Consider the following 23475-nt stretch of genomic DNA (forward strand, 5'->3'; position numbering starts at 1 on the left):
CTCGGAGATGTAGCGCTGGCTGTTTAAAGTAACCGACAATGCGTACAAGAGGAGTGCGAGAGTGATATCCAATACCGGCTCATACCATATTACCCGGTGCAGGACCAGTGTGGCAATGCATAACGCAGCTGTTCAGGATCTGCACGGTGTCTCCAGACTCGAATCCGACCATCGTGGTGTTGCAGACAGAAGCGTGACTCGTCAGTAAAAACAATTTCATTAAATTCTGCCGTCCACATCCTTCTTTCATCGCACCATTTTTGGCGGAGACGTCTGTGGTTCTGCGTTAAGGGTAGACGAAGTAATGGACGTCTTGCGGACAGACAACTCAGCTGTAAACGGCTTCGAATGGTACGCGCAGACACTGGATGCGTTACAGACTGAATGTGCTGTGCTATGGTTCGTGATGTGACTGAGCGATCCGTCACAGCCATGCACACAATGTTCCTGTTATCACGTGAAGTGGTGCACTGAGGTGGATGCGATCGAACACGTCGGTCCTTCGTACCCTCCTGCATCCAACGGTCACATATCCGCATTACAGTTGTTTGGTTTCGTCCAACACGGCTACGGATTTCTCTGAAAGATAACCCACACTTTCGGTAGGCCACTATTCTTCCTTTGTTGAACTCGGATACTTGATCAAACGATGATCATTGTTTACTATGAGGTATAATGGATCTTTTTTTTGAAAAAAACACAAGAAAAACACAATTGCCGAACTCGAAATCGTCGAAAACTCCAAGCCTTAAATAGCGTGAAGTGTCGCCATAGACGCGCGTGATGTGCGTCTGCGCTGAAATTCTAATCATTTGCATATCTCATCTCCGCTAATGCATGTTGTAAATTTCAGGTTATTTGTATGCTTTCTTCAGAGTGTTGAATTGACGGTGGCCAGCAGTGTAGTAACATGCTGATTTGCTTTATGTGATACTGGTCTTGTGAACGTCAAGTGCAATTGAAAAGTTTTATTCAAAATCAATAGTTGGTAAAGCCTCCACGAGAGGTAATTACAGCGTGGAACCTCCGAGGAATATTTTCCACAAGTCTTTGTGTGACAGCTAGTGGTGTTTTCTTCCACTCGGCTTGGAGAAGACATAGAAGTTCCTTCACCGATTTTGCACAGGTGGTGCACCCCTGAATTCGGCGATGCAACTCGTCCCAGAGGTTTTCGATAGGGTTCAGGTCTGGACTCTGGGCAGGCCAGTCCATTCGATGAACTCCATTGGCACCATACCAAGCCTTGGTTAACGTCGAAACATGACAACTGGCATTGTCGACCTGAAAGTAACAGGGGTCCAACCCGTAAGACTGCCACAACGTAGGAAGCACATTGTCATCCAAAATAGTACAGTGGGCATCGGAGTTGAGCTTACCATGAATGGGGACCAAGGGTCCCAGCCCATACCAGGAGAAACACCCCCAGACCATATTTCCACCTCCGCCGAACTTGACTGTTGGCACAATGCATTCTGGCAGGAGACGTTCTCCAGGTAGACGCCAGACCCAGACCCTGCCATCCGAACGGTAGAGGGTGAACCTTGATTCGTCACTCTAAAGAACCCGTTTCCACTGATCTACGGTCCAATTTCGATGTGCTTTGCACCACATTAACCGAGCAGCGCGATTGGACTTTGTGATGAAAGGCTTATGGGCAGCAGCACGACCATGAAAACCAAGCAGATGTGCTTCCTTACGGATGGTATTCATTGAAACAATACTCCCGGATGCCTGTTGAAACTCCTCGCGGATGAGGGCCACCGGTTGTGTGCGGTTCTTCCGAATTTCTCTGGACAGCTTCGTCGGTCTCTATCTCCCAGTTTCGTTGGTCTGCCGACTCGGGGCACATTCCGACAATCACCGCTCACCTTCCACTTCTTAATCACATAGGCCACTGTCGATTTTGGGTACTTCAGATCGCTAGATATGTCCCTTAAGGATCGGCCACATTTGTGATACCCGATAATTATACCTTTCTCGAAATCAGAGAGCTCTGAACTGCGAGGCATCTTGCATGCGACTAAAACCGATGCTATTTCCTACACGATATATACCGGCGGAGTCCGTGACGTACCTTAGGATCGCAGATATCGTCATTTGCATAGGTGTCCAAATACTTATTGGTAGTCAGTGTATATTAAAGCTCACAATAAACGATCGAATTATATTTGAAATAAATTAAGTAGAAAATACAGTATTTTAAGAGCTTTCAAATGTGACATCATCAATTGAGAATGCAAATAATTTTTAATTTGAAAATAAGTACTCGAAATTAAAAAAAAAGAAAATTCCCCACTCTGAATAATGATTAAAACATCATAAAGGAAGTATAAAACCACCAACACTGGATGTTTAGTTTTAATGCAAATTACAAAGAATCTTAACTCGTTGATACGGCCCATAGTGGTAAAAACCGAACAACTGCTGTTTTCACCAGTCAGGTGTCTGATTTGTCATTAGAAAGGCCAGAGAGAAGAGTTAAATGGAGAAAAGCATTTTTGAGAAAGAACAAATTAAATGCACTAGTATTTTATTTTTTAAATGCATTAGGAAACAAAATTTACCTTGAGTTGCAATATATTTTTCGGACTTCTTGTATCCCTGAAATAAAAAAAGCTTTTAATTAAAGTGTACTTCATAAATAACTTGTACTAAAATTTTAGATTTGCTACTACGTTTATTATTATCTTCCAATCACTTACATCAATATAACTAGCATGAATATAATCAGAGTGAGGATTATTATCAATAACATCCAGAATAACTCTGCTATGATCATCTAAAAAAGTAAAAAGATGGAACTTGAAGTAAGCGTTACATCATCAAATTATTTAAAGCAGTAATTCCTCTTTTATCCCATGCACCCTTTTAACATTAGTAGCCAATCATCCCCCCCCCTCCTTTCCAAAATTCAAAACCATACATACACATTTATTTCAACTTAGATTACTTTTTAATTTCCCTTATAAATTAAACAAAATAAAAGTATAGAAAATGTGGATAAATACCAAAACTTGAAAAATAGTAGTTTTTATACTCATAAATTAAATCAAATTCTTAGCAGGTAAATAACTGGCTGGCTGCATTCTCTCCCTCCCCCCCCGAAGCTATGAAATTCTTCTTGGTGAGAACCTGATTTAAAATTTTAAGCAAGGTGCATGTCAAACTGCTCAGGAAATAACAATAAGTGGGGCAATTATTAAGAAGATCTATGAAGTTCTTGCTCCTCTCCTTTTCAATACTACATTCAGTTTTAAATTTTTTAATAACAAGAAAATTAGAAAAGCAGAAATAGTTATGAGACTCGTTTTTATCTTGAATGTATAGAAAATATTTTAAATAAAGAATATGTTAGACATTAAATTATATGTTAAAAATATAACAGAAAAAATAACAGCATAATAAAGATAAAAAAAGTTTATCAGACAGCAGAGATACATTTTAAGTAAATTTTAAAATATCTGTAAACATAGTAAAAGTTAAATTTTTTTGTAAAAGCTTAACTTCTCCTCATCTTAAAAACAACTGCATTAATCATCATAAAATACAGTACATTTTAGCATAGAAAATATACAAGTATAAAATGGAGAGGCTATTTTTTATAGTTTCAGGAATAACATTAAAGGCATACTAAAAATTTCACAAACATACATGGTAGGATGTTTCTATATCTATTCTTTGGTTTATTCTTTGACATTTTTGCAGTGTTACATGGATAAATTTGTCCTTTCGGAAGACGCTAATAAAAGCACAAGAAAAATATTATATAATAGTAACAATATATTTCTAATTAAACAGATACAGTTGATGATTAAACAATGTGGATTTCAATTATATGTTTAAATAATAACTGTATGTTCATAATTACAAAGCAAAGAAGTTAGCCATGTTTAATTCATTTAAAATTTTTAATTATGAAAAATTAGTAAAAAGAAATGTTTGGCAATTAAAGTGTTAGTCAATCTTATCTTTAAAATAATCTTAAATAAGCATTAATTAAAAAACACAAAAGACAAACTGTAAATTTATTATTCATTCTTTAGTGTTCCAATTAGACGCATAAGGGGTAATTAATTAAAATATTAAACAAGAACAATTAAGGAATTCTAAATACATGTTTCATCCTTCTTGATTATTTGAGTGAACAAATTTAAAATAATATACAAAGATGTTTTACAGTCTCACCAGCGGCAGAGCGGTTACAGCCGCTGAACACTGGTAGTTCAATCCGGGGTTCTAGTCCCGGTCAACGGGCTGGCTGCATGGGCGTTTTCGTGGTTTTCCCAATGTGTAACGTGGATACGAGCCAGTTTCCCTTAAAAAGACCTCCACGGGGCATCCCTCCCTTTCCGTGTAATGCCTAAGGGCGGAGCACGTAATAATAATAAAAAAAAAAAAAGAAAAAAAAAAAAAAAAAAAAGAAAAAAACTAATTCTCCATTCTCAAATAATCAAATACGTAATCAGATCTAAAAAAATGCAAAAATTCAAAAAGAAAAAAATACAAAAAGAGAAAGCATTATAATGCAAAGAAATAACAGAAACTCTAGATTTAATTCGAGTCAGATTTATAATAAAAATGCAAAAAGCCAAAATATGCAAAAGACTTAATAAATTTGTTGTTCATTCTTTTTCAGTCTCCACAAAGTGCCTGGTAAGTTCATTGGCCTTTGCCTGAAGCATATGCTCCACCTTTGTCACCTTTTTCCTTCAAATTTTTTCTATGAGTAGAAGTTACAGAGTTTCGCTTTTTTCTTATGGTAACAACTACTGATTTGAATAAACTGTATTTGTAACAGATATCGATTTAGCTGCGTCCATTTTGTAGTTTTCGAATAATATTCATCTTATTTTCAATTGAAGCTTTATGTTTACAGCTGGCAATGCAGATGAAAGTTTGATACAGAATGCAGGGATTTGGGTCAAAGAATATGTCAGAATTTTGCTTTTCTGAAAAACGTGAATTAATTTCATAAACAACATGTTTTATACAATGTCCAGTGAGAACAAAATCATTTCCCCAAGATATGCGTGACTGTAACACAAGTACTCAATAACCTTTACCAAAAATATTTTGTGTCCCACAAAAGTCCTAAAGAATTCCAAACACTTATTAGGAGGATAGAACTTGGAGAGCATTTATGCTCAAATAATTAGGACCAATAAGGACCAAAACGTTTCTTTCCCTGAAAGAAGAATCAACCGTAAAACCACAAGATTCAGTACTTTCCATTCCTTGAATAGCAAATATTTCTATTATAACATCAGCCTTGAATGGAGTTCTGTCTGGTAACCCAATCAAATAATTTCAATAGAATCAGAGAATTCACATTTTTTTCTTCAATGGTCATATTCACTGTATGGTGTCCTAAGATATATGCTTACTGCATCTTTATTCTCCTGGAACTGGATCTTCTAAGAGAACTAAAAGAAGTGCCTCACATAGCTTTGTTTTAGAGCACAGAGAAAAGTGGGAATGAATATAAAAGAAAAGTAATGCAAAGGAGATTTCCCTTCTGAAAGGAATGTGGAATACAGATAAAATAGGAATCTTAATATCCAAAATGTAAATGATTTTACAGATTTTTTACTTCATAATTTGCAGAAACTTTGGAAAAATATTTAAAAATAGCTTTAATTGGAGATATCTATACAGTTTGTCATTTCCGATTTTCATAGTTTTGGAGGTTCGCTATAAGAGTAAAAAGTAACTTAAGTATAATAGCATAAAGTGTATAAGAAACTGGATGGGACCAATGTGCAGTTAGGGATAAGATAGATAACAAATGCCTTATTCTTAACCAATGTTCTTATTTCAGATGAAACAGTCTAGTTTTTAAAATAAATCACCATTTTACAGTTGTGGTCCAGGATAAGAGAATCACAGTAGGCTGAGGCTTCAGAACTCTGAATCAGTTCCATGTACTATTCGCTGCCTTTTTTTCTATTGTTGTTGACATGAAATTTGACTTGAATTCTTGAAAATGAACTTTTACCAATGGCCAAAAACTGACACTATGTATCCCTGCAAAATTAAGGTAGCCATAAGAAGTGACAAGATCTTTGATATTTTAAGCATGCTGACGATTTGGCTTCCTCGGTAATTAAAGTCTTTCATGTACATTTTTAGAAACATGCCATCTGCATTGAAAGTCTGTTTTGGACTAAACGTTTCTTCTGACTAAGTTTAGTTATTACTACAACCTTAACTGTTGAACGTTTTTCACCACATGTTGCATGTAACATTATAACACATCAGAACCTGAATGAAGCCAGCAAAATCTAACTTGTAATCTAATCATAGTTTCTTGGTAAAAGATTTGGCTTGTGCTTTACCAGAGCTACAGGCATGTCAACACCTTCATTATCAATTTCACCTAATTTAACGATTTCGTTAGAATCCTATTTAGCTCTTAAGGTCTCTCTTTCTTAATTGTTCTAATTTTACACACGTATCTCTTCGAATCACTGTAAGCATAGAAATTGGAAAAAAAATTATTTCGCTTTTGCTATGTTTGCTGTAGATTATGTAATAAACAAGCTTAAGACAATAGCCAAGATTTTTCAGATGATCTATTTTTCAGATAATCTATCTGTTATGGATGGATTATAGTATTATATTCCTCATTATGAAAAGCAATTTTTTTGTACCCATTAGAGCCAAGATTAGAAATATTGACAAGTTATGAATAAATGCACAGAAAACAACTAGAGAGACTTACAAGTGTTTTGAAAGTTAATTAACTTATGCGAAGGTTCCTACCACTAAAATTACTAGCAGGTCCGTATGATGATCTGGAAAGTCTGATAACTATCTAATCAAAATTAATTCTGGATAATTTATTGCCACATTGGTGATAACCTGTACATGTGACAAATAAAATATATATTATCTGGCAATTTATGTAATGGGTAAAGCTTCTGGTTAATAGATTGTTAAGTGTTCACGCTATGGCGAAATCAAAAGTAATATGTAGATTTTGGACAGTGCAAGGGCTGGGCACAATAATTCATCTCTTGTTCACTGGTCAACTATATTTTACATTTCTTCTAAATTTATATATATATATAATAAAAGTGATAAAGGATCTTTAATCATTTTTATTTTTAGATATGAATGTGCAAAAAACAAAGCTTGGATAACTTTATACATATTTAAAAAAATAATCAAAATCAAATTAAAAATTTTTTTAACATAAATTGCCATATAGTACGTTCTCAGATTAGAATATGTAAAAATTCAAGCAAAAAATTAAATACTCAATACCTACCAAAAATTCATCTTTGATCTTATTATTTTGTATATTGTTTTTTAAATACTGCAATAGATCTTTTACTGCAATCCTGTTAGTCAGATCTTCACAAACTGATTCTGTCTCAATAATAGCCATTTCATCCAAAGCTTCATTACATGCAGAAAATTCATGTTCGGTTGTCTCTACACGTAAGTTTTACAAATGAAATATTAAATTAAAATATTCTTTCAAAATGCTACATTTATATACACATATTTACAAAATATTTTAGTATTTCATGTATCAGACTTTAACTAACGCATAAACAATCTCAGATATTTTCTTATCAGTTTGAAAGCATAATTTAATTAATTAATGTGAATAAAACATTTTTTGTTACACTTTTGTAAAACTATTTTTGTTTTAAAAAATAATCTTATATACAAATTTCGTAGTTTTATATTATTGCGAAAAGCCCAGCTGCGGTAAGATAGCTTCCTCGCAAAGCGGGTTTAAGGTTGCCAGAAAATGGCAAGGAAAGGCAGAATTGCCAGATTTGTCGCGAAATCCATTTGGCGACAAAATTGGCGATATGGCATGGACGAAGCGAGAACATTCTAGGACGAATTCTTACCGGTTTTCCCCAGAATATAGTCGAATGCAGGTCAAAACCTATAAATACCCTGCCTGTACGCGGAGTAGGAGAGTATCTTGAGAATATGTTGAGTTCAGTAGTAGTGTTTTGAGTTCAGAGATTAGCTTAAAAGCGACAGAACCGAGTCAGGAACTGTACTTTAGTGCTTTGTCGTAGGCTGTCTGCACCGTTATAGCCTGATAACCTGAAGGCCGTGTTGTTGATTGTTTCAGCGTGTTTATCGTAGTTTTTCGACGACTGTAACGCGTCTATGGAACTGTCCTGTGATGAAATACTAATTTGTGTTTTGATTCTTCACCAAGTGTTGTCATCAATCACTCCAAATCCATGAGCCCGTAGGACGTAACAATATGAATGCAAACATTAAGTTACTAACATACAAATTTATGAAGCCTTTATTTTATATAAAAATACACTTTTTTCATAGCAAAATATTCTGTTTTCTTAAAATTTTACAAGGTTATAAAATGCGAAGCAGATATAATACAGCACATTTTTGTCATCTCACACTTAATTTGCTTTATCATATAATAGAGTTTCAGAATTATTAGCAACATTCAAAAAAAGTTGAGCATTATTCCGAAAGACTACAAATGAGTGAAATAAATTATTAAGTGTTGAATAGCTGAAAATTAGAGGTTTTAACTTTTAATTTTAACTCAACTTAACTGACTTAAGTTGTCGGACAAAACACTCAAAAAATATAATATATCATAAGAACAATCGTATAGTGGTAGTACAATAAATTTTTAGATTCGCGTTGTGAGTAACCTAGTAAAAAAGTAAAATCAAAAACAATAACTCCAAATTGAATAAAACTCCATGTTTCTTAAAAAGCCTCCCGGCTCAAACAAAATAGAGTGATACGACAGACCACACAAATATATATATATATATATATACAAAATAAATAAACAAATGCAATTCATTTTTAAACACACGCATTTATGGGTTTCTAGAATAAAGGTAACAGGGTAAAATGATCACTTCCCTACCATAATAATACTATGCAAAATAACACAGAATATCACACCAAATTACCGCTTACATTAATTAAGAAAAATTTTCAAATCCTACACTATCATAAATGTAACACTAAATATTTACTCATTTCATTTTTGATATCAAGTATTAATCAAGGTAATTTCCTTTAAGAGTAATGAAATTTGCAGTGTAACGATTAATTAATTTTTAAGCAGATTTAACCCTACGATATCATATTCAAATTTCAGCAAAGATTAAACTCACAACTCTAGCCTGGTTATTAAGAATAATCATTAAGGTAATTCAAAATAAATAAATATAAAAAAATCACTCACAGGGAGTTCATACATCCAACTCCAATATGTCGGGAAAGCCATCATCGACTGATTAATGCGGAGTTTTAATAGTTCAACAGATCGTCCAGCTTATTTCATTGACCTTCGAAGAAATCCACAAAACCCAAATCTTGCTGCTTGCCGGATGTAGGTCAATGGTACACACTGCTATCAAGAACGCTTCAATCAAATCAAAACCCCAGGAAAAATACTAGTATGAGGAGGCTTCTTTTTAAATCAGGAACAGTCTTTATCAAGAACGCTTCAATGAAATCAAAACCCAAGGTAAAATACTGGTATCAGGAAGCCTCTTTAAATCAGGATCAGTCTTTATCAGGAATGCTTCGATAAAACCAAGACCCAAATTAAAATACTAGTATCAGGAAGCTTCTTTTAAATCAGGAACGCTTCAATAAACCAGGAAAACGCCTTGAAAGGACCCAAATTGGAAAGGCACTGGGCAAGATAAACAAGAAATCCCACGGGGATCTGCATTACCTAGAGAATATCTATTTACAATTCTCGGAAAATAATAATGGAGGAACGACGATGATATAAATTTTTGTGATGAGCTCCAGCGCCTTTTTTTTCAACACAAATTCTCATCTGCTCAATGACGGGAATCCATATCCGCATCCTGCTAATTCACGTCGCTCGTGAGAGCAAGACCCGCAAAGGGTCAAGTCCCCCCACTCTTTTTCTCCTTTTCCTTTTTAGCCAAAAATCAGAATCCGAATGACTTCTAACATGGGGCAAGCTCCGAGGTAAACTCGTCTCTCCACCCCCGGAAATTTCATAGGCTTACAAAAAAAATCACAAAATTAAATCTCACCAATCCCAGAATTTTACTTTTTCTTTAACTGAGAAATTTCACCCCCATAACGAATCAAAACAAGGCAATCTGGACAATGCAGTCCTGACCATCTGTGCTTCAAAAAACAAAATCAGAACTAGACCCCCCAGCTAACAAGCGGAAACTAGCGATAAAAAAAATCCAATTACCTAAGCTTACAACAACCCCACTGTCTTGAAGGAAAAAATTGCAACTATAACAAAACGAAAGCAAGTGATCAATGAGAAAGCCGACATACGATTTTCGTTTCAGCGCCATTAATAACGACCCTAGTTAAGAAAACGACGACACCGTAACTGCTTCCACTGTTAGTAAAAGCCATAAACCAGGTGTCTCCTCGCAACCGTTTCCTGTCTTTGTTACACTACAGTGTCAAGAACTATCAGCTAAATAAGGTTTTAACAATTTAAGAATACTCTTTTTACTAGATTAAAATATACATGAGTACAAATGAAAATATTATAATAATGATACTTAAAATAAATATTAATTATAATTAATTATAATTAAATTCTCGAAATAACATAAGAATTTTATTAAAAGTAGCTAAAAATAAAAATAAAGAAACACATTAAATTCAAAATCTTAAAGAATTTCTTACCATTGAAAGAAAAAAATTTAACATTCAGATCAGAGAAATTTTGAGTTGCATATTTCTTGCTGAAAAAAAAAAAAAAAAAAAAAAAAAATACTGAAAAATAAACAGCAACTTTGTAGACAGCTTTTAAAATGGTGGCATTGTATAAGTATTACGATAAAATTATGTCTCATGAATTTATACTCACTAATAATAGAAAAGCACACCAATAACAAGTACAGTTGACAAAGGAATCAATACACTAAAGGAAATTCCCAATATATTATGTGCCTTTTGAGGATGACTAACTTCTACTAAGAGAAGAAATTACATTTTAAAAGTGAATACATTATTTAGTTAAAATTACTGAAGTTAGAAAGCATTTAAATTAAACATATGTATAAATATATAGATTTATATATAAGTAAAAACTTACTTTTTAAAAGCTCAGGAATATAATTTATATCACTTATCAAACTTTCCTGTCAGAATAAATATGTTATTAAGAATTTATAAAATTAAAAACAAATTTTTCTTTCTGCTAAATATATACAGAAAAAGGTTTTGATAAAATGCACTTGATGCATTTTGCATATAAATGCAATGATAAATCATATGCATTTATACTTCTTGAAATAAGCCTGTATATCGAAAGTTAATGTTAAATGAAATAAATATGAATTAACATTAAACTTAAGAGGAACGTTTTCTCGTAGATGACCAAAATCTATAAATTTTATGTGTAAGCTACCATTATAAATGAATTTACCAACAATATTCAAAACATTGAACAATTTGTTTAATATTAAGTATCATATTTCTTTGATTGGAAGATTCAGTCTTTTATTTCAATGCTCCCAACAAGGAAAAAAGACTTTAATCCTAAGATAATAGCATGAGAGAAATGTAAGCTAAAATTATGTCTGGTAAATATTTTTATAACTGATTTATAAGCAACAAAAAAGTCCTTATTTAAATTATTATTTGGAAAAAATATTATTTTGAAATAATTACTAATTTGATTCCAAGATATACTCAATTCATATTAATTTTTCTTTGTGTGAATAAAGGTAAATTTTAGGTCTGAAAAATATAGTATTTAATTATTTGTTTGGATCTTGAAATGATATCTTTGTATGCAAAATATTAAAACTAAATTCACATTCATTTCAATTTCTAAAAATAAATTAATAATACACATGTACTATATAATATGAATTTTATGATGCATAGAATATATTTTTATAAATTTTATAACATTTATGATTTTATTTATTGCTGTTGTTGGATAAGATAGCCCTATTAAATAAAAAAACTATTCATTCATGCATTTGTTAATATAAATTCTTATTCAGCTGTTTTGGTGATTTGTTGTTTTACATTACTTAAAAATGTACTCATATAAAGATATAAATATAAGATTATAAATACTTTTTACAAGAAAATTATTAAATGTCAGATATGTATTTTTTTGAAAAATGTGTTTCAAATTACTACACAAAATAGTGACCTTGGAAGAAAAATATAATGAACAATATGTAAGATATTTAGTTAACATAAAAATATATATAATAAAATGTAATTAAGAAAAATATGCATATTTATTATACGTATTTATATTCAGAGAAATAAACAAATTTCATCCAATGAAAATGTAATAAAATATTTTCAGACAGAACTCTAATAAAACAAAAATGTGAAAAAATATCTAATTATTAACAGTAGCAAATTTTTAAATTGCATTATTAATGCCATATATAATGAGGTTTTTTTCCTTCCGTTTTTATATTAATACAAAAGTTATTTAAAATTATACACTTGAATAGGTTTTAAGCGTTAAGTAATTGAATTAATGATATATCGTTCAGTGATAATATTTTGATCTCTGAAGATTATAATTTGATATTTTATGCTATTCATGCTTTTGAAAATGTGATTATCAACAATAAACAGAAAAAGTTCCATGCACGTTAGATACTTTGAGATATTTATTACCTATTGTATAAGAACTCTTTTAAATTATATTTCAGAAATGAATACAGGATTTTATAAGCCTAAACTTATATCAGTTTAAAAATTGATGAATTAGTTTCAGATAAAATAAACAATTACTACCCTTAGGACTTCCTGCTTTCTTCTGAAATTATGCTGTTCTAATCTCCTCTATGACAAGAATATAAAATTATTTCCTTTCTTTTTCACTTTTACCCAATCCACAAAATAATAAAAATTACTCGATAAAACATAGGATAATAATTCTCACAAACTCCAATTGAGAAATATTTATTTATGCTAAGTTTTCTCGTAGATGACCAAAAAATACAAATTTTATGTGTAAGCTGCCATTATAAATGACTTTACCAATAATATTCAAAACATTGAACAATTTGTTTAATATTTAGTATCATATTTCTTTGATCGGAAGATTCACTCTTTGACATAAATTGCTAAATTTCTTTTATGATATTTAAAAGGTATTCCAAATTTTTTAAATGAAAACTTCAATACTACAGCTTACGAAATTAGCGAAATTACGAAATTAGCAATGTAAGTATTATAATTGAACATGCAAGTATTCATAATTACTTTCAAACATTACTCAATATAAACAAATACACAGAAAATACTCTTAAATTTTGATGCTAAATTTGTAAAACACTTTAGGTATGATATAACAACAGTAGCTTGCACATTACAGCTTCTTAATCAGGATTCACAAATCAATACTTTTTATATAAAGAACATAAACTTACTTGGCCATAAAGAAGTAGCGCAGATATTCCTATTTTGTATGTCATTCCAAATTTCAGAGGTGGATTATAATAACCATTTTCACAGACTCCAGTTCCAATTGTAAAACATGTACCATTTTGGGGAACATAATTAATTTTACCAGCGACATACACAGATGTTATATTAATAGAACTTGAACAACTCATTACATGATATATATTATCAGATATAATATGGTCCAAAGAATCATTAGTAATCACAGGAACAATAACTATGAAATAAGCGCTAAAAATAAAACAAGATTTTTACTACATGAAAAACATCAAGAAAAGAAAGTGGTTAGATACTTTAATTTGCAGAAAAATATAAATATCCAAACAAGAGTTTCTAAAACTTTAAAAATATTAATGTAAAAGCTATTAATACATAAAAATTAATACATAAATTATATATGTATAATATGATATTAATTGTGATTCGACAGAAACAAATTTTATACCGACAAAAGCGTGAAAAAGATTAGGCATTGTTTTGCAAATAACTCATTTAGTTATCAGAATAACAAATATGCTCATTTTGTTAACAAGTGAAAACAGAATAAACACAAATGAACAATTACAATAATAAAAATTGATTACAAACTATCCTTTTTTTTAAGGGAAGGGGATTGCTATAATTTGCCTTTTAAAAATTTTATATTTGGAGATATATACTGCTTTGGGAGAATCATCCAAAACCAGTATACTACCTCATTCTTGAAAATTCAACTGGGGAGGAATTAAGGTCTTAATTTCCTAATTAAAAATAAGTTAAATTCAAAATTAATTTTTGATATGAAATTTCAAGACAGCCAAAAATACGTATCAGCAATAAACAGAAAAATTTCCAGGCATCTGATATTTTCAAATATATATATGCAAGATTTTTTTTAAATTATGCTTCAGAAATGAATATAGGTTGTATGAATCTAAACTTACATAAATTTAAAAATTGTGAATTTTTTTAAATAACATAAATAATAAAACAATAAACAATAATAAATATAACAGGCCTTAGATAACTGTTTCTTACTCACATTTTCCGCTTTTGAATTAATATTAAAGTGAAAAGTGTAGCCTTATGTAATCTGGAAGCAGTAATCTTCCTTACACTTGCGTATAAAATATTAACTAGTGCATGGGCTTGTTAGCATAAGATTGTAATAAAGCAAGGAGACCAAACTTCAGGACAGTAAGAGCCTCATTTTAAGATCCGGGAAATTTCAAGAGCCGCAACTAAATTTTCTAAAGTTCAAAATTCAATATTCACATCATTTTAAAAGTAATGAAGCCGAATTTTATGATGAGAAATGTTTGAAGTAAATTAAGTATAATTTTGCACTTTTTATGTAATTAATGTGTTTACATATGAATAAGAGCTTTTATTTTCCTGTTAAGTTCAGGAAATATGGTTTCTATAATTAATATACAAATTTAAAACTACTGTAAGATGTAATTGAGCATTATGTTTTTGAGGTAGAAAATCTTCCTCAACCTCGTTTTTAATTGTTGACTGGGCAGTGGTAAATTGAACTGAGAGATGAAATAGTCTTTCTGAGTACACTAAAATACATTTGAGTAAAGAATAAAGTTTTCTGATGATTTTCTTTAACTCATACAATCACCGCTGGAAAAAATGAAATAACTAAAATCGCGTAGCTTGAGCTATGGAGAAACTGCTCTTTGAGAAGGCTCTCATATTTGTTTGAGTATTGCAAAGCACACAAAAGCTACCATCCTAAGTAGAAAGATGCTTTCCTGGAGCATTATCTGAGGAAAGCTAGAAAGTAAAATTGGTTTAAAATAAGCTGTTAATTTTTTCAAAATTTTGCTTAAGAATTATAATTTAGTTTTTCTCATACAAAAGGGCAGATATAAATAACTGATCTGATTCTTCAGATGTAAACTGAATTATCAGTTACATCTTTTTTCCTTTAAGGATGGGACATGAAAACCCTCAGATCCTGCAAATCTTCAAAAATACTTGAATTTCCTTAACTCAAATTTTAGTAGATTTTTTTAATCATAACTTAAAAATCCTCGAATGCTTTAACTCAAATATTTGGAAAGATTGTTTTCATTACGTTCAGTAGAAGCTATTTTCACTAAAAAAACAATACAATTTTCCCAATTTCATTTTAATCTAAATTCAGAAATCCCCTCACGAAGGCTCTTAGAGCAACACTGTTTCAGTATAGCATCCAGCAAAATCTGCTAGAATTTTCAAGTATTAAAGGGCTGCCTTAGTCGAAAATGTCTGAAACTATATTAGAATTGTCTTGATAATTTCGGATGTAGCTAACCAACTATAAGTAGGTTCTAGAATTTTTTCTTACTCATGACATGGCATAAAACCACTACATTACAAAAATGACTCCAGTTGTGTACCAGTACATCTATTCAACCATAGTTGTTGAGTTTTGAACAGTTAAATGAAATGTAAAGTTTGTTCAAAAATGGCAAATTTTGAAGTTTAGAAAATGAATTTCAGAACTGAAGTGTTTAATTATTTGCTTAATTAAATACAAGTACTGACTAAAACAAAATTTTATTAACTGAATGTAAATTAATAGTAGAACAGGTTGTGCAATCAACCTTTAAAACTGAATCACATCGATTTTCTTACCAAAGCTTCTCACAGAACAAGTATTTCAGATGGATATTTAAATAATGCTTTAATTAACAACGAGCATTTTCTGATATAATATCACGAGGGATTTAACATAAAGTACATTACATACCTGTAGCAATGTACATTACCTTCGTAATATTAGCGGTTATAGAACCTTAAGTTTTAGGCAGTGTAGTTTCAGGTCAGAGGCTTATGTCATTATTTTTACTCTGAAAGCTTTTCTGCTTCAAAGCATATGGAGCTCTTACTTTAAAATATACTTTCTCAGTAAATTATGATGTCAAGAAACTGATGTATAAACAGTATAGTATTGTATTTTTCATTTTGTACGGCTGTCGGGCTTGTGGACATGTTCTCGCAAAGAAGGTTAACAAAAGAAATCTGAGAAAGATTCAACGGGAAATTCTTCTTCGTATTATTAGCGGTTATAGAACCTTAAGTTATGAGGTTACTTTTGTTCTTAAAGGAGTTCCGGCTATTGGTTTCGAAATTGAATATGAGAATAATATTTTCAAGGCATTGGCAACTGATACTTTGGAAGAGTACTTAAATGGAAATGGCCCTTTTCCTGTTGTTCCTCATCCAACTACTCTAAAGCCCAAAAATTTGTGTGATTATAAAAAGACTATTGAAATCAGCTTTCATTCGGTTTTCTTTACAGATGGCAACAAAATGAACAACAAGGCTGGGCTGGCATTCGTTTTTTGGAAGTTCATTCTGAGGTTTTTTATTTCCAACATCGCATGCGGAATGAATGGACATTTTTTCAAGCAGAACGTCTGTATATTTATATTATAAAGATAATGGAACAACATTATTCAAAGTACCTTATTTGTTCTGAGTTTCCTTTTTGAACAGTGTTACCAGCAGCTACAAATTAGTAAGTTCGCATAGGAATACAAGAATTGATCCGTTTTGCTTATGTGCATGCTTATTACGTATTCTATGGAAATGAAAGCACTGATTTCTTAGCTAAAGATGCCTTAAATTTACCCATTCATATCAATATTAGTACTCCAAAGACCTTATTGGAAGGTCTTTTCATTATAAGAAGCTTTTAGCTATGTGGAATGAGGAATATATTTCATCTTGTACTACTGACGGCATCAAAAAGTTCTTTCATTCTATTTACCATAGACTGCATTCCGAGTGTTTCCTCTCTATTAATTTTAAAGTTTCTCAGTATTTATCTGATCATGGTAAATTTGCAAGTTACCTGTTTCGTTTTTATCTAAGATCAAATAATTTATGTGAATGTTAAACAGCTTCTCTTGAGCAAATTGATGGAATTAAAGGTTGAATTCAAATGTATTTTTTATGCATTTCTATGATACTAATTATCAGAATAATAAGGAAACTAATTCTATTCTAGAGCTTATTGTATTTTTATTTAACATCTTATTATTAATTTTTTAATAATTTAAATGATTCTACTCAAATGCTAATATAAAAAATTATTATATATTACTGGAGAATATTGAGAGGATTTTAACATAAAAAGCGATTTACATTAAAAATGTAACAAAACAAACCTTATGCTGATGCCAGAAGTTTCTGCAGAAGCCAATTTAATCACTACTTCTGGACCTCTTGATTTTAAAATTTCAAAGGGTATACTTATTACAGGAGCTATATAAGTTAAATAATCTTTAATTAGGATATCTTTAGACACAAGTATAAAATTCAGTTTATTAGAAAGGAATTTGTATGAATCAGAAATGAGTATAAATATCAAAAATATATATCAATTAAAAAGATCAACAGCAAGTAAATAAATTATTTCGACACAGACTCCTGCAGTTTAAGGTGTTTTAGCTTGACAAGCACAAAAAAATTCTGGTAAACTTCATTATCAGGAAAATTATCTAAATATACTAGCCTGTTTTCTTTGTTGAAGTCAGTAAATGCAGAGGGATTCCAAAACCAGCTTCATTTCCAGCTTGAATAAGAAGTGTAAATGATGTAGCTGGTAAAAGATTATCAAATAGAAATGTTCTAACTTTTTCGTTCAGAACTATATGTCTTTTGTAACCTATATATGATATGTTAAAACTGTCCACAGCAAGCAAAGTAATCTGTAAATTAGTGGAAAGATATCATCAATTGTTACTGTAAAATAATTTGAATATTATAACAGTGCTAAAATAATAAATGTCAAAATAAAACTTTCATTTGTCAGTAATAAATACTAGCAGTAAAAGGAAGCTTAATGCAGTTCAAATGATGAAAGGCCCTCTTTGGTTTTCAGTACGACATAAAAATTGTATTACAGAATAAGATTTGATCTTGAATGAAAAAGCATTTGCTGTCCCTTGAAATGTCTTTTTTGATAAAAATTAAGAGAATATAATCATTCAAGAGGAAGAAAAACCCTTAAAAGAATATAAAAAAGTAAAATATTAACTTACTTTATATTTGGTAAAATTATTTTTAATCATGGGTTCTTTCCATTTGACAACAAATGATGAATCTGTCTCTTGAAATACAAATCCAGTTTCAGGGGCTCCAGGGACTGAAATGAAAACAAAGCTTTAAATGACAAGTTACTTCAAAAGTAAATTCCCTTGGCAAAAACATGAATTTCAAAATTTAAGGTTGCATTTGCTTTACAATAAACTTATAACACATTCAGCAGCTTAAAAACCAAATACAGCATGGTATTACATGGAAGAAAACTATGCCAATTAAACTTGCCATTTAAAATTTGGTCTTAGATTTGCATCAGTTCTAGAGAAAAGCTCGGTACATTTTGACAGAATCTTACAATTTTCCCCTCTTTGAAAAGCATAAAGTATTTTCAAAACGCTACGTTATCTCAATACTGCATCTCTTAGCTTGGTTTGGGAAAATATATTATTTCTTTTATCTCAGGAGTTGAATGACAAAGATTTAATTAATTCAAAAAACTGATATTTCTCTCTGAATTGAAATGGATATAGGAGAACAAAACGAGAGTGGATATGGGAAAACATCGTAAAGGCCTCCCACGGCACTGCGGGCATTGGTTGAAGAGCCGAGGCGCTAAGTACGGATTGGTGAATCCTAGCATCCAACAAATAACATCTTCAATATCAGCCGATCCAGATCCGTGGAGTGATGGAAAAAATCAGAGAAGATCAATTGGCGATCCTGACATTCAGCTAATAATAGAGCTGAAGGAGTCATCCAGTACCAAACCACCCAAGTGGCAGGACATTTTCATCTTCAGCCCAACAACTTAAAGGTACTGGTATCTCTGGGACTCACTCCACTTCCTAAATGGAATCTTATATCGACTACACGGGAAAGCGAGGATGGAACTAATAAGAAATGGCAGTTGCTATTTCCTCGAAACCGAATACCTGATGTTCTGAAGGGAATACGCAGCAGCCCTATAGGAGGGCGTTTCGGCTATATGAAAATACTAAACAAGGTTCGAGAGCGCTTCTTCTAGAGTTCGGCGAGAATCGGTGTTGAGAAGTGATGCCAATTTTATGATGCTTGCGTAACCAAGAAAGGACCGAAGGAACGCAGTGGAGCGATACAATGAATTAAAGCCTTTCGAGCGAAGTGCCCTCGACATACGTACTTGGACTTTTTCCACGGACCTTGGATGGCAACAAATACATCCTTGTTGGCATGGATTATTTTACGAAGTGGTCTGAAGCATACCCAATTTCAGACCAAGAGGATGTCAATACAGCTGAAGTTCTGTTACAGAACTGCGTGCCCGGGTTTGGGAACAGAACCTGCGTATCCGGGTTTCTCTAGATTCATTCCGACCAAGGCAGGAACTTTACTTCGGCTGCGTTTAAGGGACTCTGCGACTTATTCGAAATCAATAAAATGCAGACGACCCTATTACATCCGCAGTCTGATGGCACGGTGGAGAGGTTTAACCGTACAATCCTGAACCACCTCTCCCTCATTGTTTCCAAGAACCAAGAAGACTGGGATCGCGCGCTGCTCCTGTTCCTACTTGTTTACCGTAGTGCCGCCCACGAGAGCACCGGCTTTTCTCCATTCCAGATGCTCTTCGGCCGCCCACCGGATGTACATTCCTCATCTGAGAAATACATGCAAGACTTCCAGGCCCGGCTGGAAACAGGTTTGCTCGAGAGCAGATCAACATCTCGACGGACAAGATGAAGAAGAGATACGACGCAAGAGCCATCGAACATCAGTTCCAGGAAAACGACAAGGTGTGGCTGTGGAATCTCAGTCGTCGTAAGGGTATTTCTTCCAAAGTGCAATCACAATGGGAGGGTCCCAATACAGTCTCCAACAGACCGAACGAAGACATAATACGGATCCGTAAGACGTGATACGGATTCTCATCCTTAGGGGTACCCATAATTATTATAGATTAATTTTCCTATACAATTTGTGTATATTGTTTGTATGTAGTTACTTGTAAATAGTGTAAGTATTTGTTTTTTTTCTTTTGCTTATTTTATTATTATTATTTTTTGTTATCCTTTGTTTGAATTGAATTTGGTTTCTGACCAAGGATCCTTGGGATCCTTTGCAGTCCTTGGGAGGGGGCAGTGTTGCGAAATGCCCAGTTGCGGTAAAATAGCCTTCCAGCAAAAGGGATTTAGTGTTGCCAGGAAATCGTAAAGAAAAGCAGGGTTGCCAGATTTGGAGCGAAATCTCCCATTTGGCGAGACAAAACTGGTGATATGGCATAGACGGAACGAGAACATTCTAGAACGAATTCTTACCGGTTTTCCCCAGAATGTTCCTGAAGGCAGGCCAAAAAGCTATAAATACCTTTATCGTGAAGATTATCTTGAGTGTATCAAGTTCAGAGATTAGTTTGAGAGCGATCGATTGAGTCGGGAGCTGCAATTTAGTGCTTTCTATGAAGCTCTCTTCACCGTTATAGTCTTATAGCCCGAAGGCTGTGTTGCTGATTGTTTCAGCGTGTTTATCCGTTTTTTTACGACTGTAAAGCGTCTTTGGAAATGTCCTGTGCAATACTGACGAATAAACTATATTTTTATTCCCCATTTTATTCCCTATCAAGTCTTGTCATCAACCACTCCAAATCCAAGAACTCGCAGAACGTAGCAATACATGCGCATTTTTTAAAAAATTGAGAAAATCAAGATCACTTACCGTCACCTTTAACAGTTACAGTTCTAAAATCTGAGCAGATGATATCTTCTGATCTTTCGTCCATAGGCGAAAGACATATCTGAATTTGCCATGTCATAAAGATGTCCGATAAGAATGAATAAAATAAACCCTTTGTTGTATTTTTTATACTAATATTTGACTGGCTTTCATTGAGAATAATCACACTTTCAATATCCCAACAATTCCATTTTTCTGCTGGTGGAATCTAAAAAAAGAATGTAAAAGAAATAAGAGAACTTTTAATATATTACACAGAATTCTGATTAAAAGAATAAATAAATTTATAACACATTTAATTTTTCTTGTATTAAAATATTTAGAGCATATAAAAATTGATTATTATAATTACTATAATATACTTTTATGGACTAATAGTGAATATTTCTAATGAAAAGATATTCTTTAAATGATAAAATAATCATAAAGAAATATGTAAAGCTAGAAAATAAACTTCTTGTTACTTGTAATATACTATAATATCGTTATATCAGACTTAAAAAACATAATTTCATAAATAACAATAAAATAATACTTTTAAAAGATTTATTGATATTTTTAATTTTTCTAAACATTGAAAAATTTAATTTGAAAGGATGATTGTGGTGGGGAAAGGAAAAATTTTACATCTAGCAAGAAACGATATTAGAAAACAGTTTCATATCAATATCTTAACTCTTCAGATAATGTCTGAAAATACTACAAATATAAAAAATGTATATGTGTGTACATAGTTTCAAGAATTGAAAATGAATTTTTTCTTATTACTTACAGTTATTCAAAATTAGCTTCCTTTAAAAAATATAATTTGTAGATTAAGAGTTTCTACATATTGTCATTGAAGTATTTGCCTAAAAACACTCAGTCAATCAGTTCGACAACCAATAATTTTTATAAGTATCAACCAACAACTTTATGAATATTAACTTGTGTATCCAAAATTAAAATTAAATCTAATATGCCTATAATATTTTTAAATTGTTCTGAATAAAGTTATTTTTGCATGAACTAACGACAGATTTGGCTTTTGAATTCATTAATAAAAATATTTTTGACTTTATTGTGAATTTCCTCTTTTTACCTTTATAACATAACATTTGATTGACTGAAAACTTACGGTTTAATTTGATATGCCAAAGGCCAACTCGGCCAGTATGTTGGTTAGTGAAAGCAGGATGATGGCCTAGATATCTCAGATAATGTATGGATATTTTTAAAGAATTTTTTTGAAACAGAAGCACCATAGATCTGTCAGTTCAAAAATCTTCTCAAGAAATAAGTAGTTAAAGATGAGGTGGTGAGGATTTCTTAGTTAAAGCAGGAAGGAGTTTAGTTCACTATTTATTGGCTAATAGCCTTTGCATATTTCAGCGTGATTAAGTAATCTTAATATGCAAGAAAAATACAGCTTCCGAGAAGTTGTTACTTAGATAATTGTTATTTAGAAGAAAAAATAATCTGACTAATAATATGATTTAGAAAGTTTCATTCAGTTAGTCCCTGTGTTTCTGGAAAAGTATGCCTTTCTGTGATGCTAAGTACAGTATGCTGGAAAAGTATGTTATTCTGTATTATTCATGGAAAAATCTAAAACTACCAAATCAAAGATATTTCTTTATTTTCTAGAGCACATTTGTCAGCAAACAAATATCATACTGCAATAATCAGGAATATCACCTACAACGCACATGATTATATCCAGGTGCACAAATCCGATTGTATCAGATTCTTTATTCTTTTTATATGGATAAAATCAGGCAAATAATGCCTGGTGTCCATATAGACAGAATATAATTTTTTAAAAATATACAGACAAGCATTATGCTCTACAAACATGCCATACCATAAAAGTGCCTAATAAGAAAGAATAAATTATAGAATCAATAGATGGATTGATCATATATATATATATACATATAGAGATGGATTCATATGTGAAGTAAGACTTAACAAAGAGGTTACGATTACTTACTTTCCAATTTAAGTTTATTTTTCTGCCATCAGTATAAAACTGGATATTTGTAGGAGGAGATAATGGCCCTTAAAATAAAATAAAAACTCAGTCTCATTAATTCAAACCTAATAAGCATTTGATTAATAATCAAATTTAGCGGCCTATTTATACAGCTTTGCGGTCTTATAAGTAAAAGACTAAAACTAATCACTTTTCTGTTTTTTTTTTTTTTTTTTTCTAGGGGAGAGGACATTGTGTTCAAGGAATGTCTGATCCAAGAATTTTGTTATAATATAATCTAGAAACTTCACTATGGTTTAGAAAATCTAATTAGAGAACCCGCTTAATTTCAGTCCCAGAAA

General features: G+C 31.9%; 1 protein-coding gene across 1 annotated transcript in view; it reads right to left on the minus strand.

Moving 5' to 3' along the window:
* LOC118182766 (receptor-type tyrosine-protein phosphatase T-like) overlaps nt 1–23475 on the minus strand; it is a 163233-nt gene that overhangs the window by 53315 nt on the left and 86443 nt on the right. The window contains exons 14-26 of the mRNA XM_085819657.1: nt 23132–23199; nt 21142–21367; nt 18450–18553; nt 17921–18116; nt 17574–17670; nt 13392–13656; nt 11075–11120; nt 10847–10952; nt 10663–10721; nt 7271–7437; nt 3652–3739; nt 2703–2779; nt 2565–2601 (exon numbers count right to left, since the gene is read on the minus strand). Coding sequence (XP_085675783.1) covers nt 2565–2601; nt 2703–2779; nt 3652–3739; nt 7271–7437; nt 10663–10721; nt 10847–10952; nt 11075–11120; nt 13392–13656; nt 17574–17670; nt 17921–18116; nt 18450–18553; nt 21142–21367; nt 23132–23199 — 1536 coding nt within the window. The remainder of the gene's footprint in view (nt 1–2564; nt 2602–2702; nt 2780–3651; nt 3740–7270; nt 7438–10662; nt 10722–10846; nt 10953–11074; nt 11121–13391; nt 13657–17573; nt 17671–17920; nt 18117–18449; nt 18554–21141; nt 21368–23131; nt 23200–23475) is intronic.

The sequence above is a fragment of the Stegodyphus dumicola genome, chromosome 6 (assembly GCF_044657685.1).
Source record: "Stegodyphus dumicola isolate Sdum_Otavi_A_Nest chromosome 6, ASM4465768v1".
In the NCBI taxonomy this organism is placed as follows: domain Eukaryota; kingdom Metazoa; phylum Arthropoda; class Arachnida; order Araneae; family Eresidae; genus Stegodyphus; species Stegodyphus dumicola.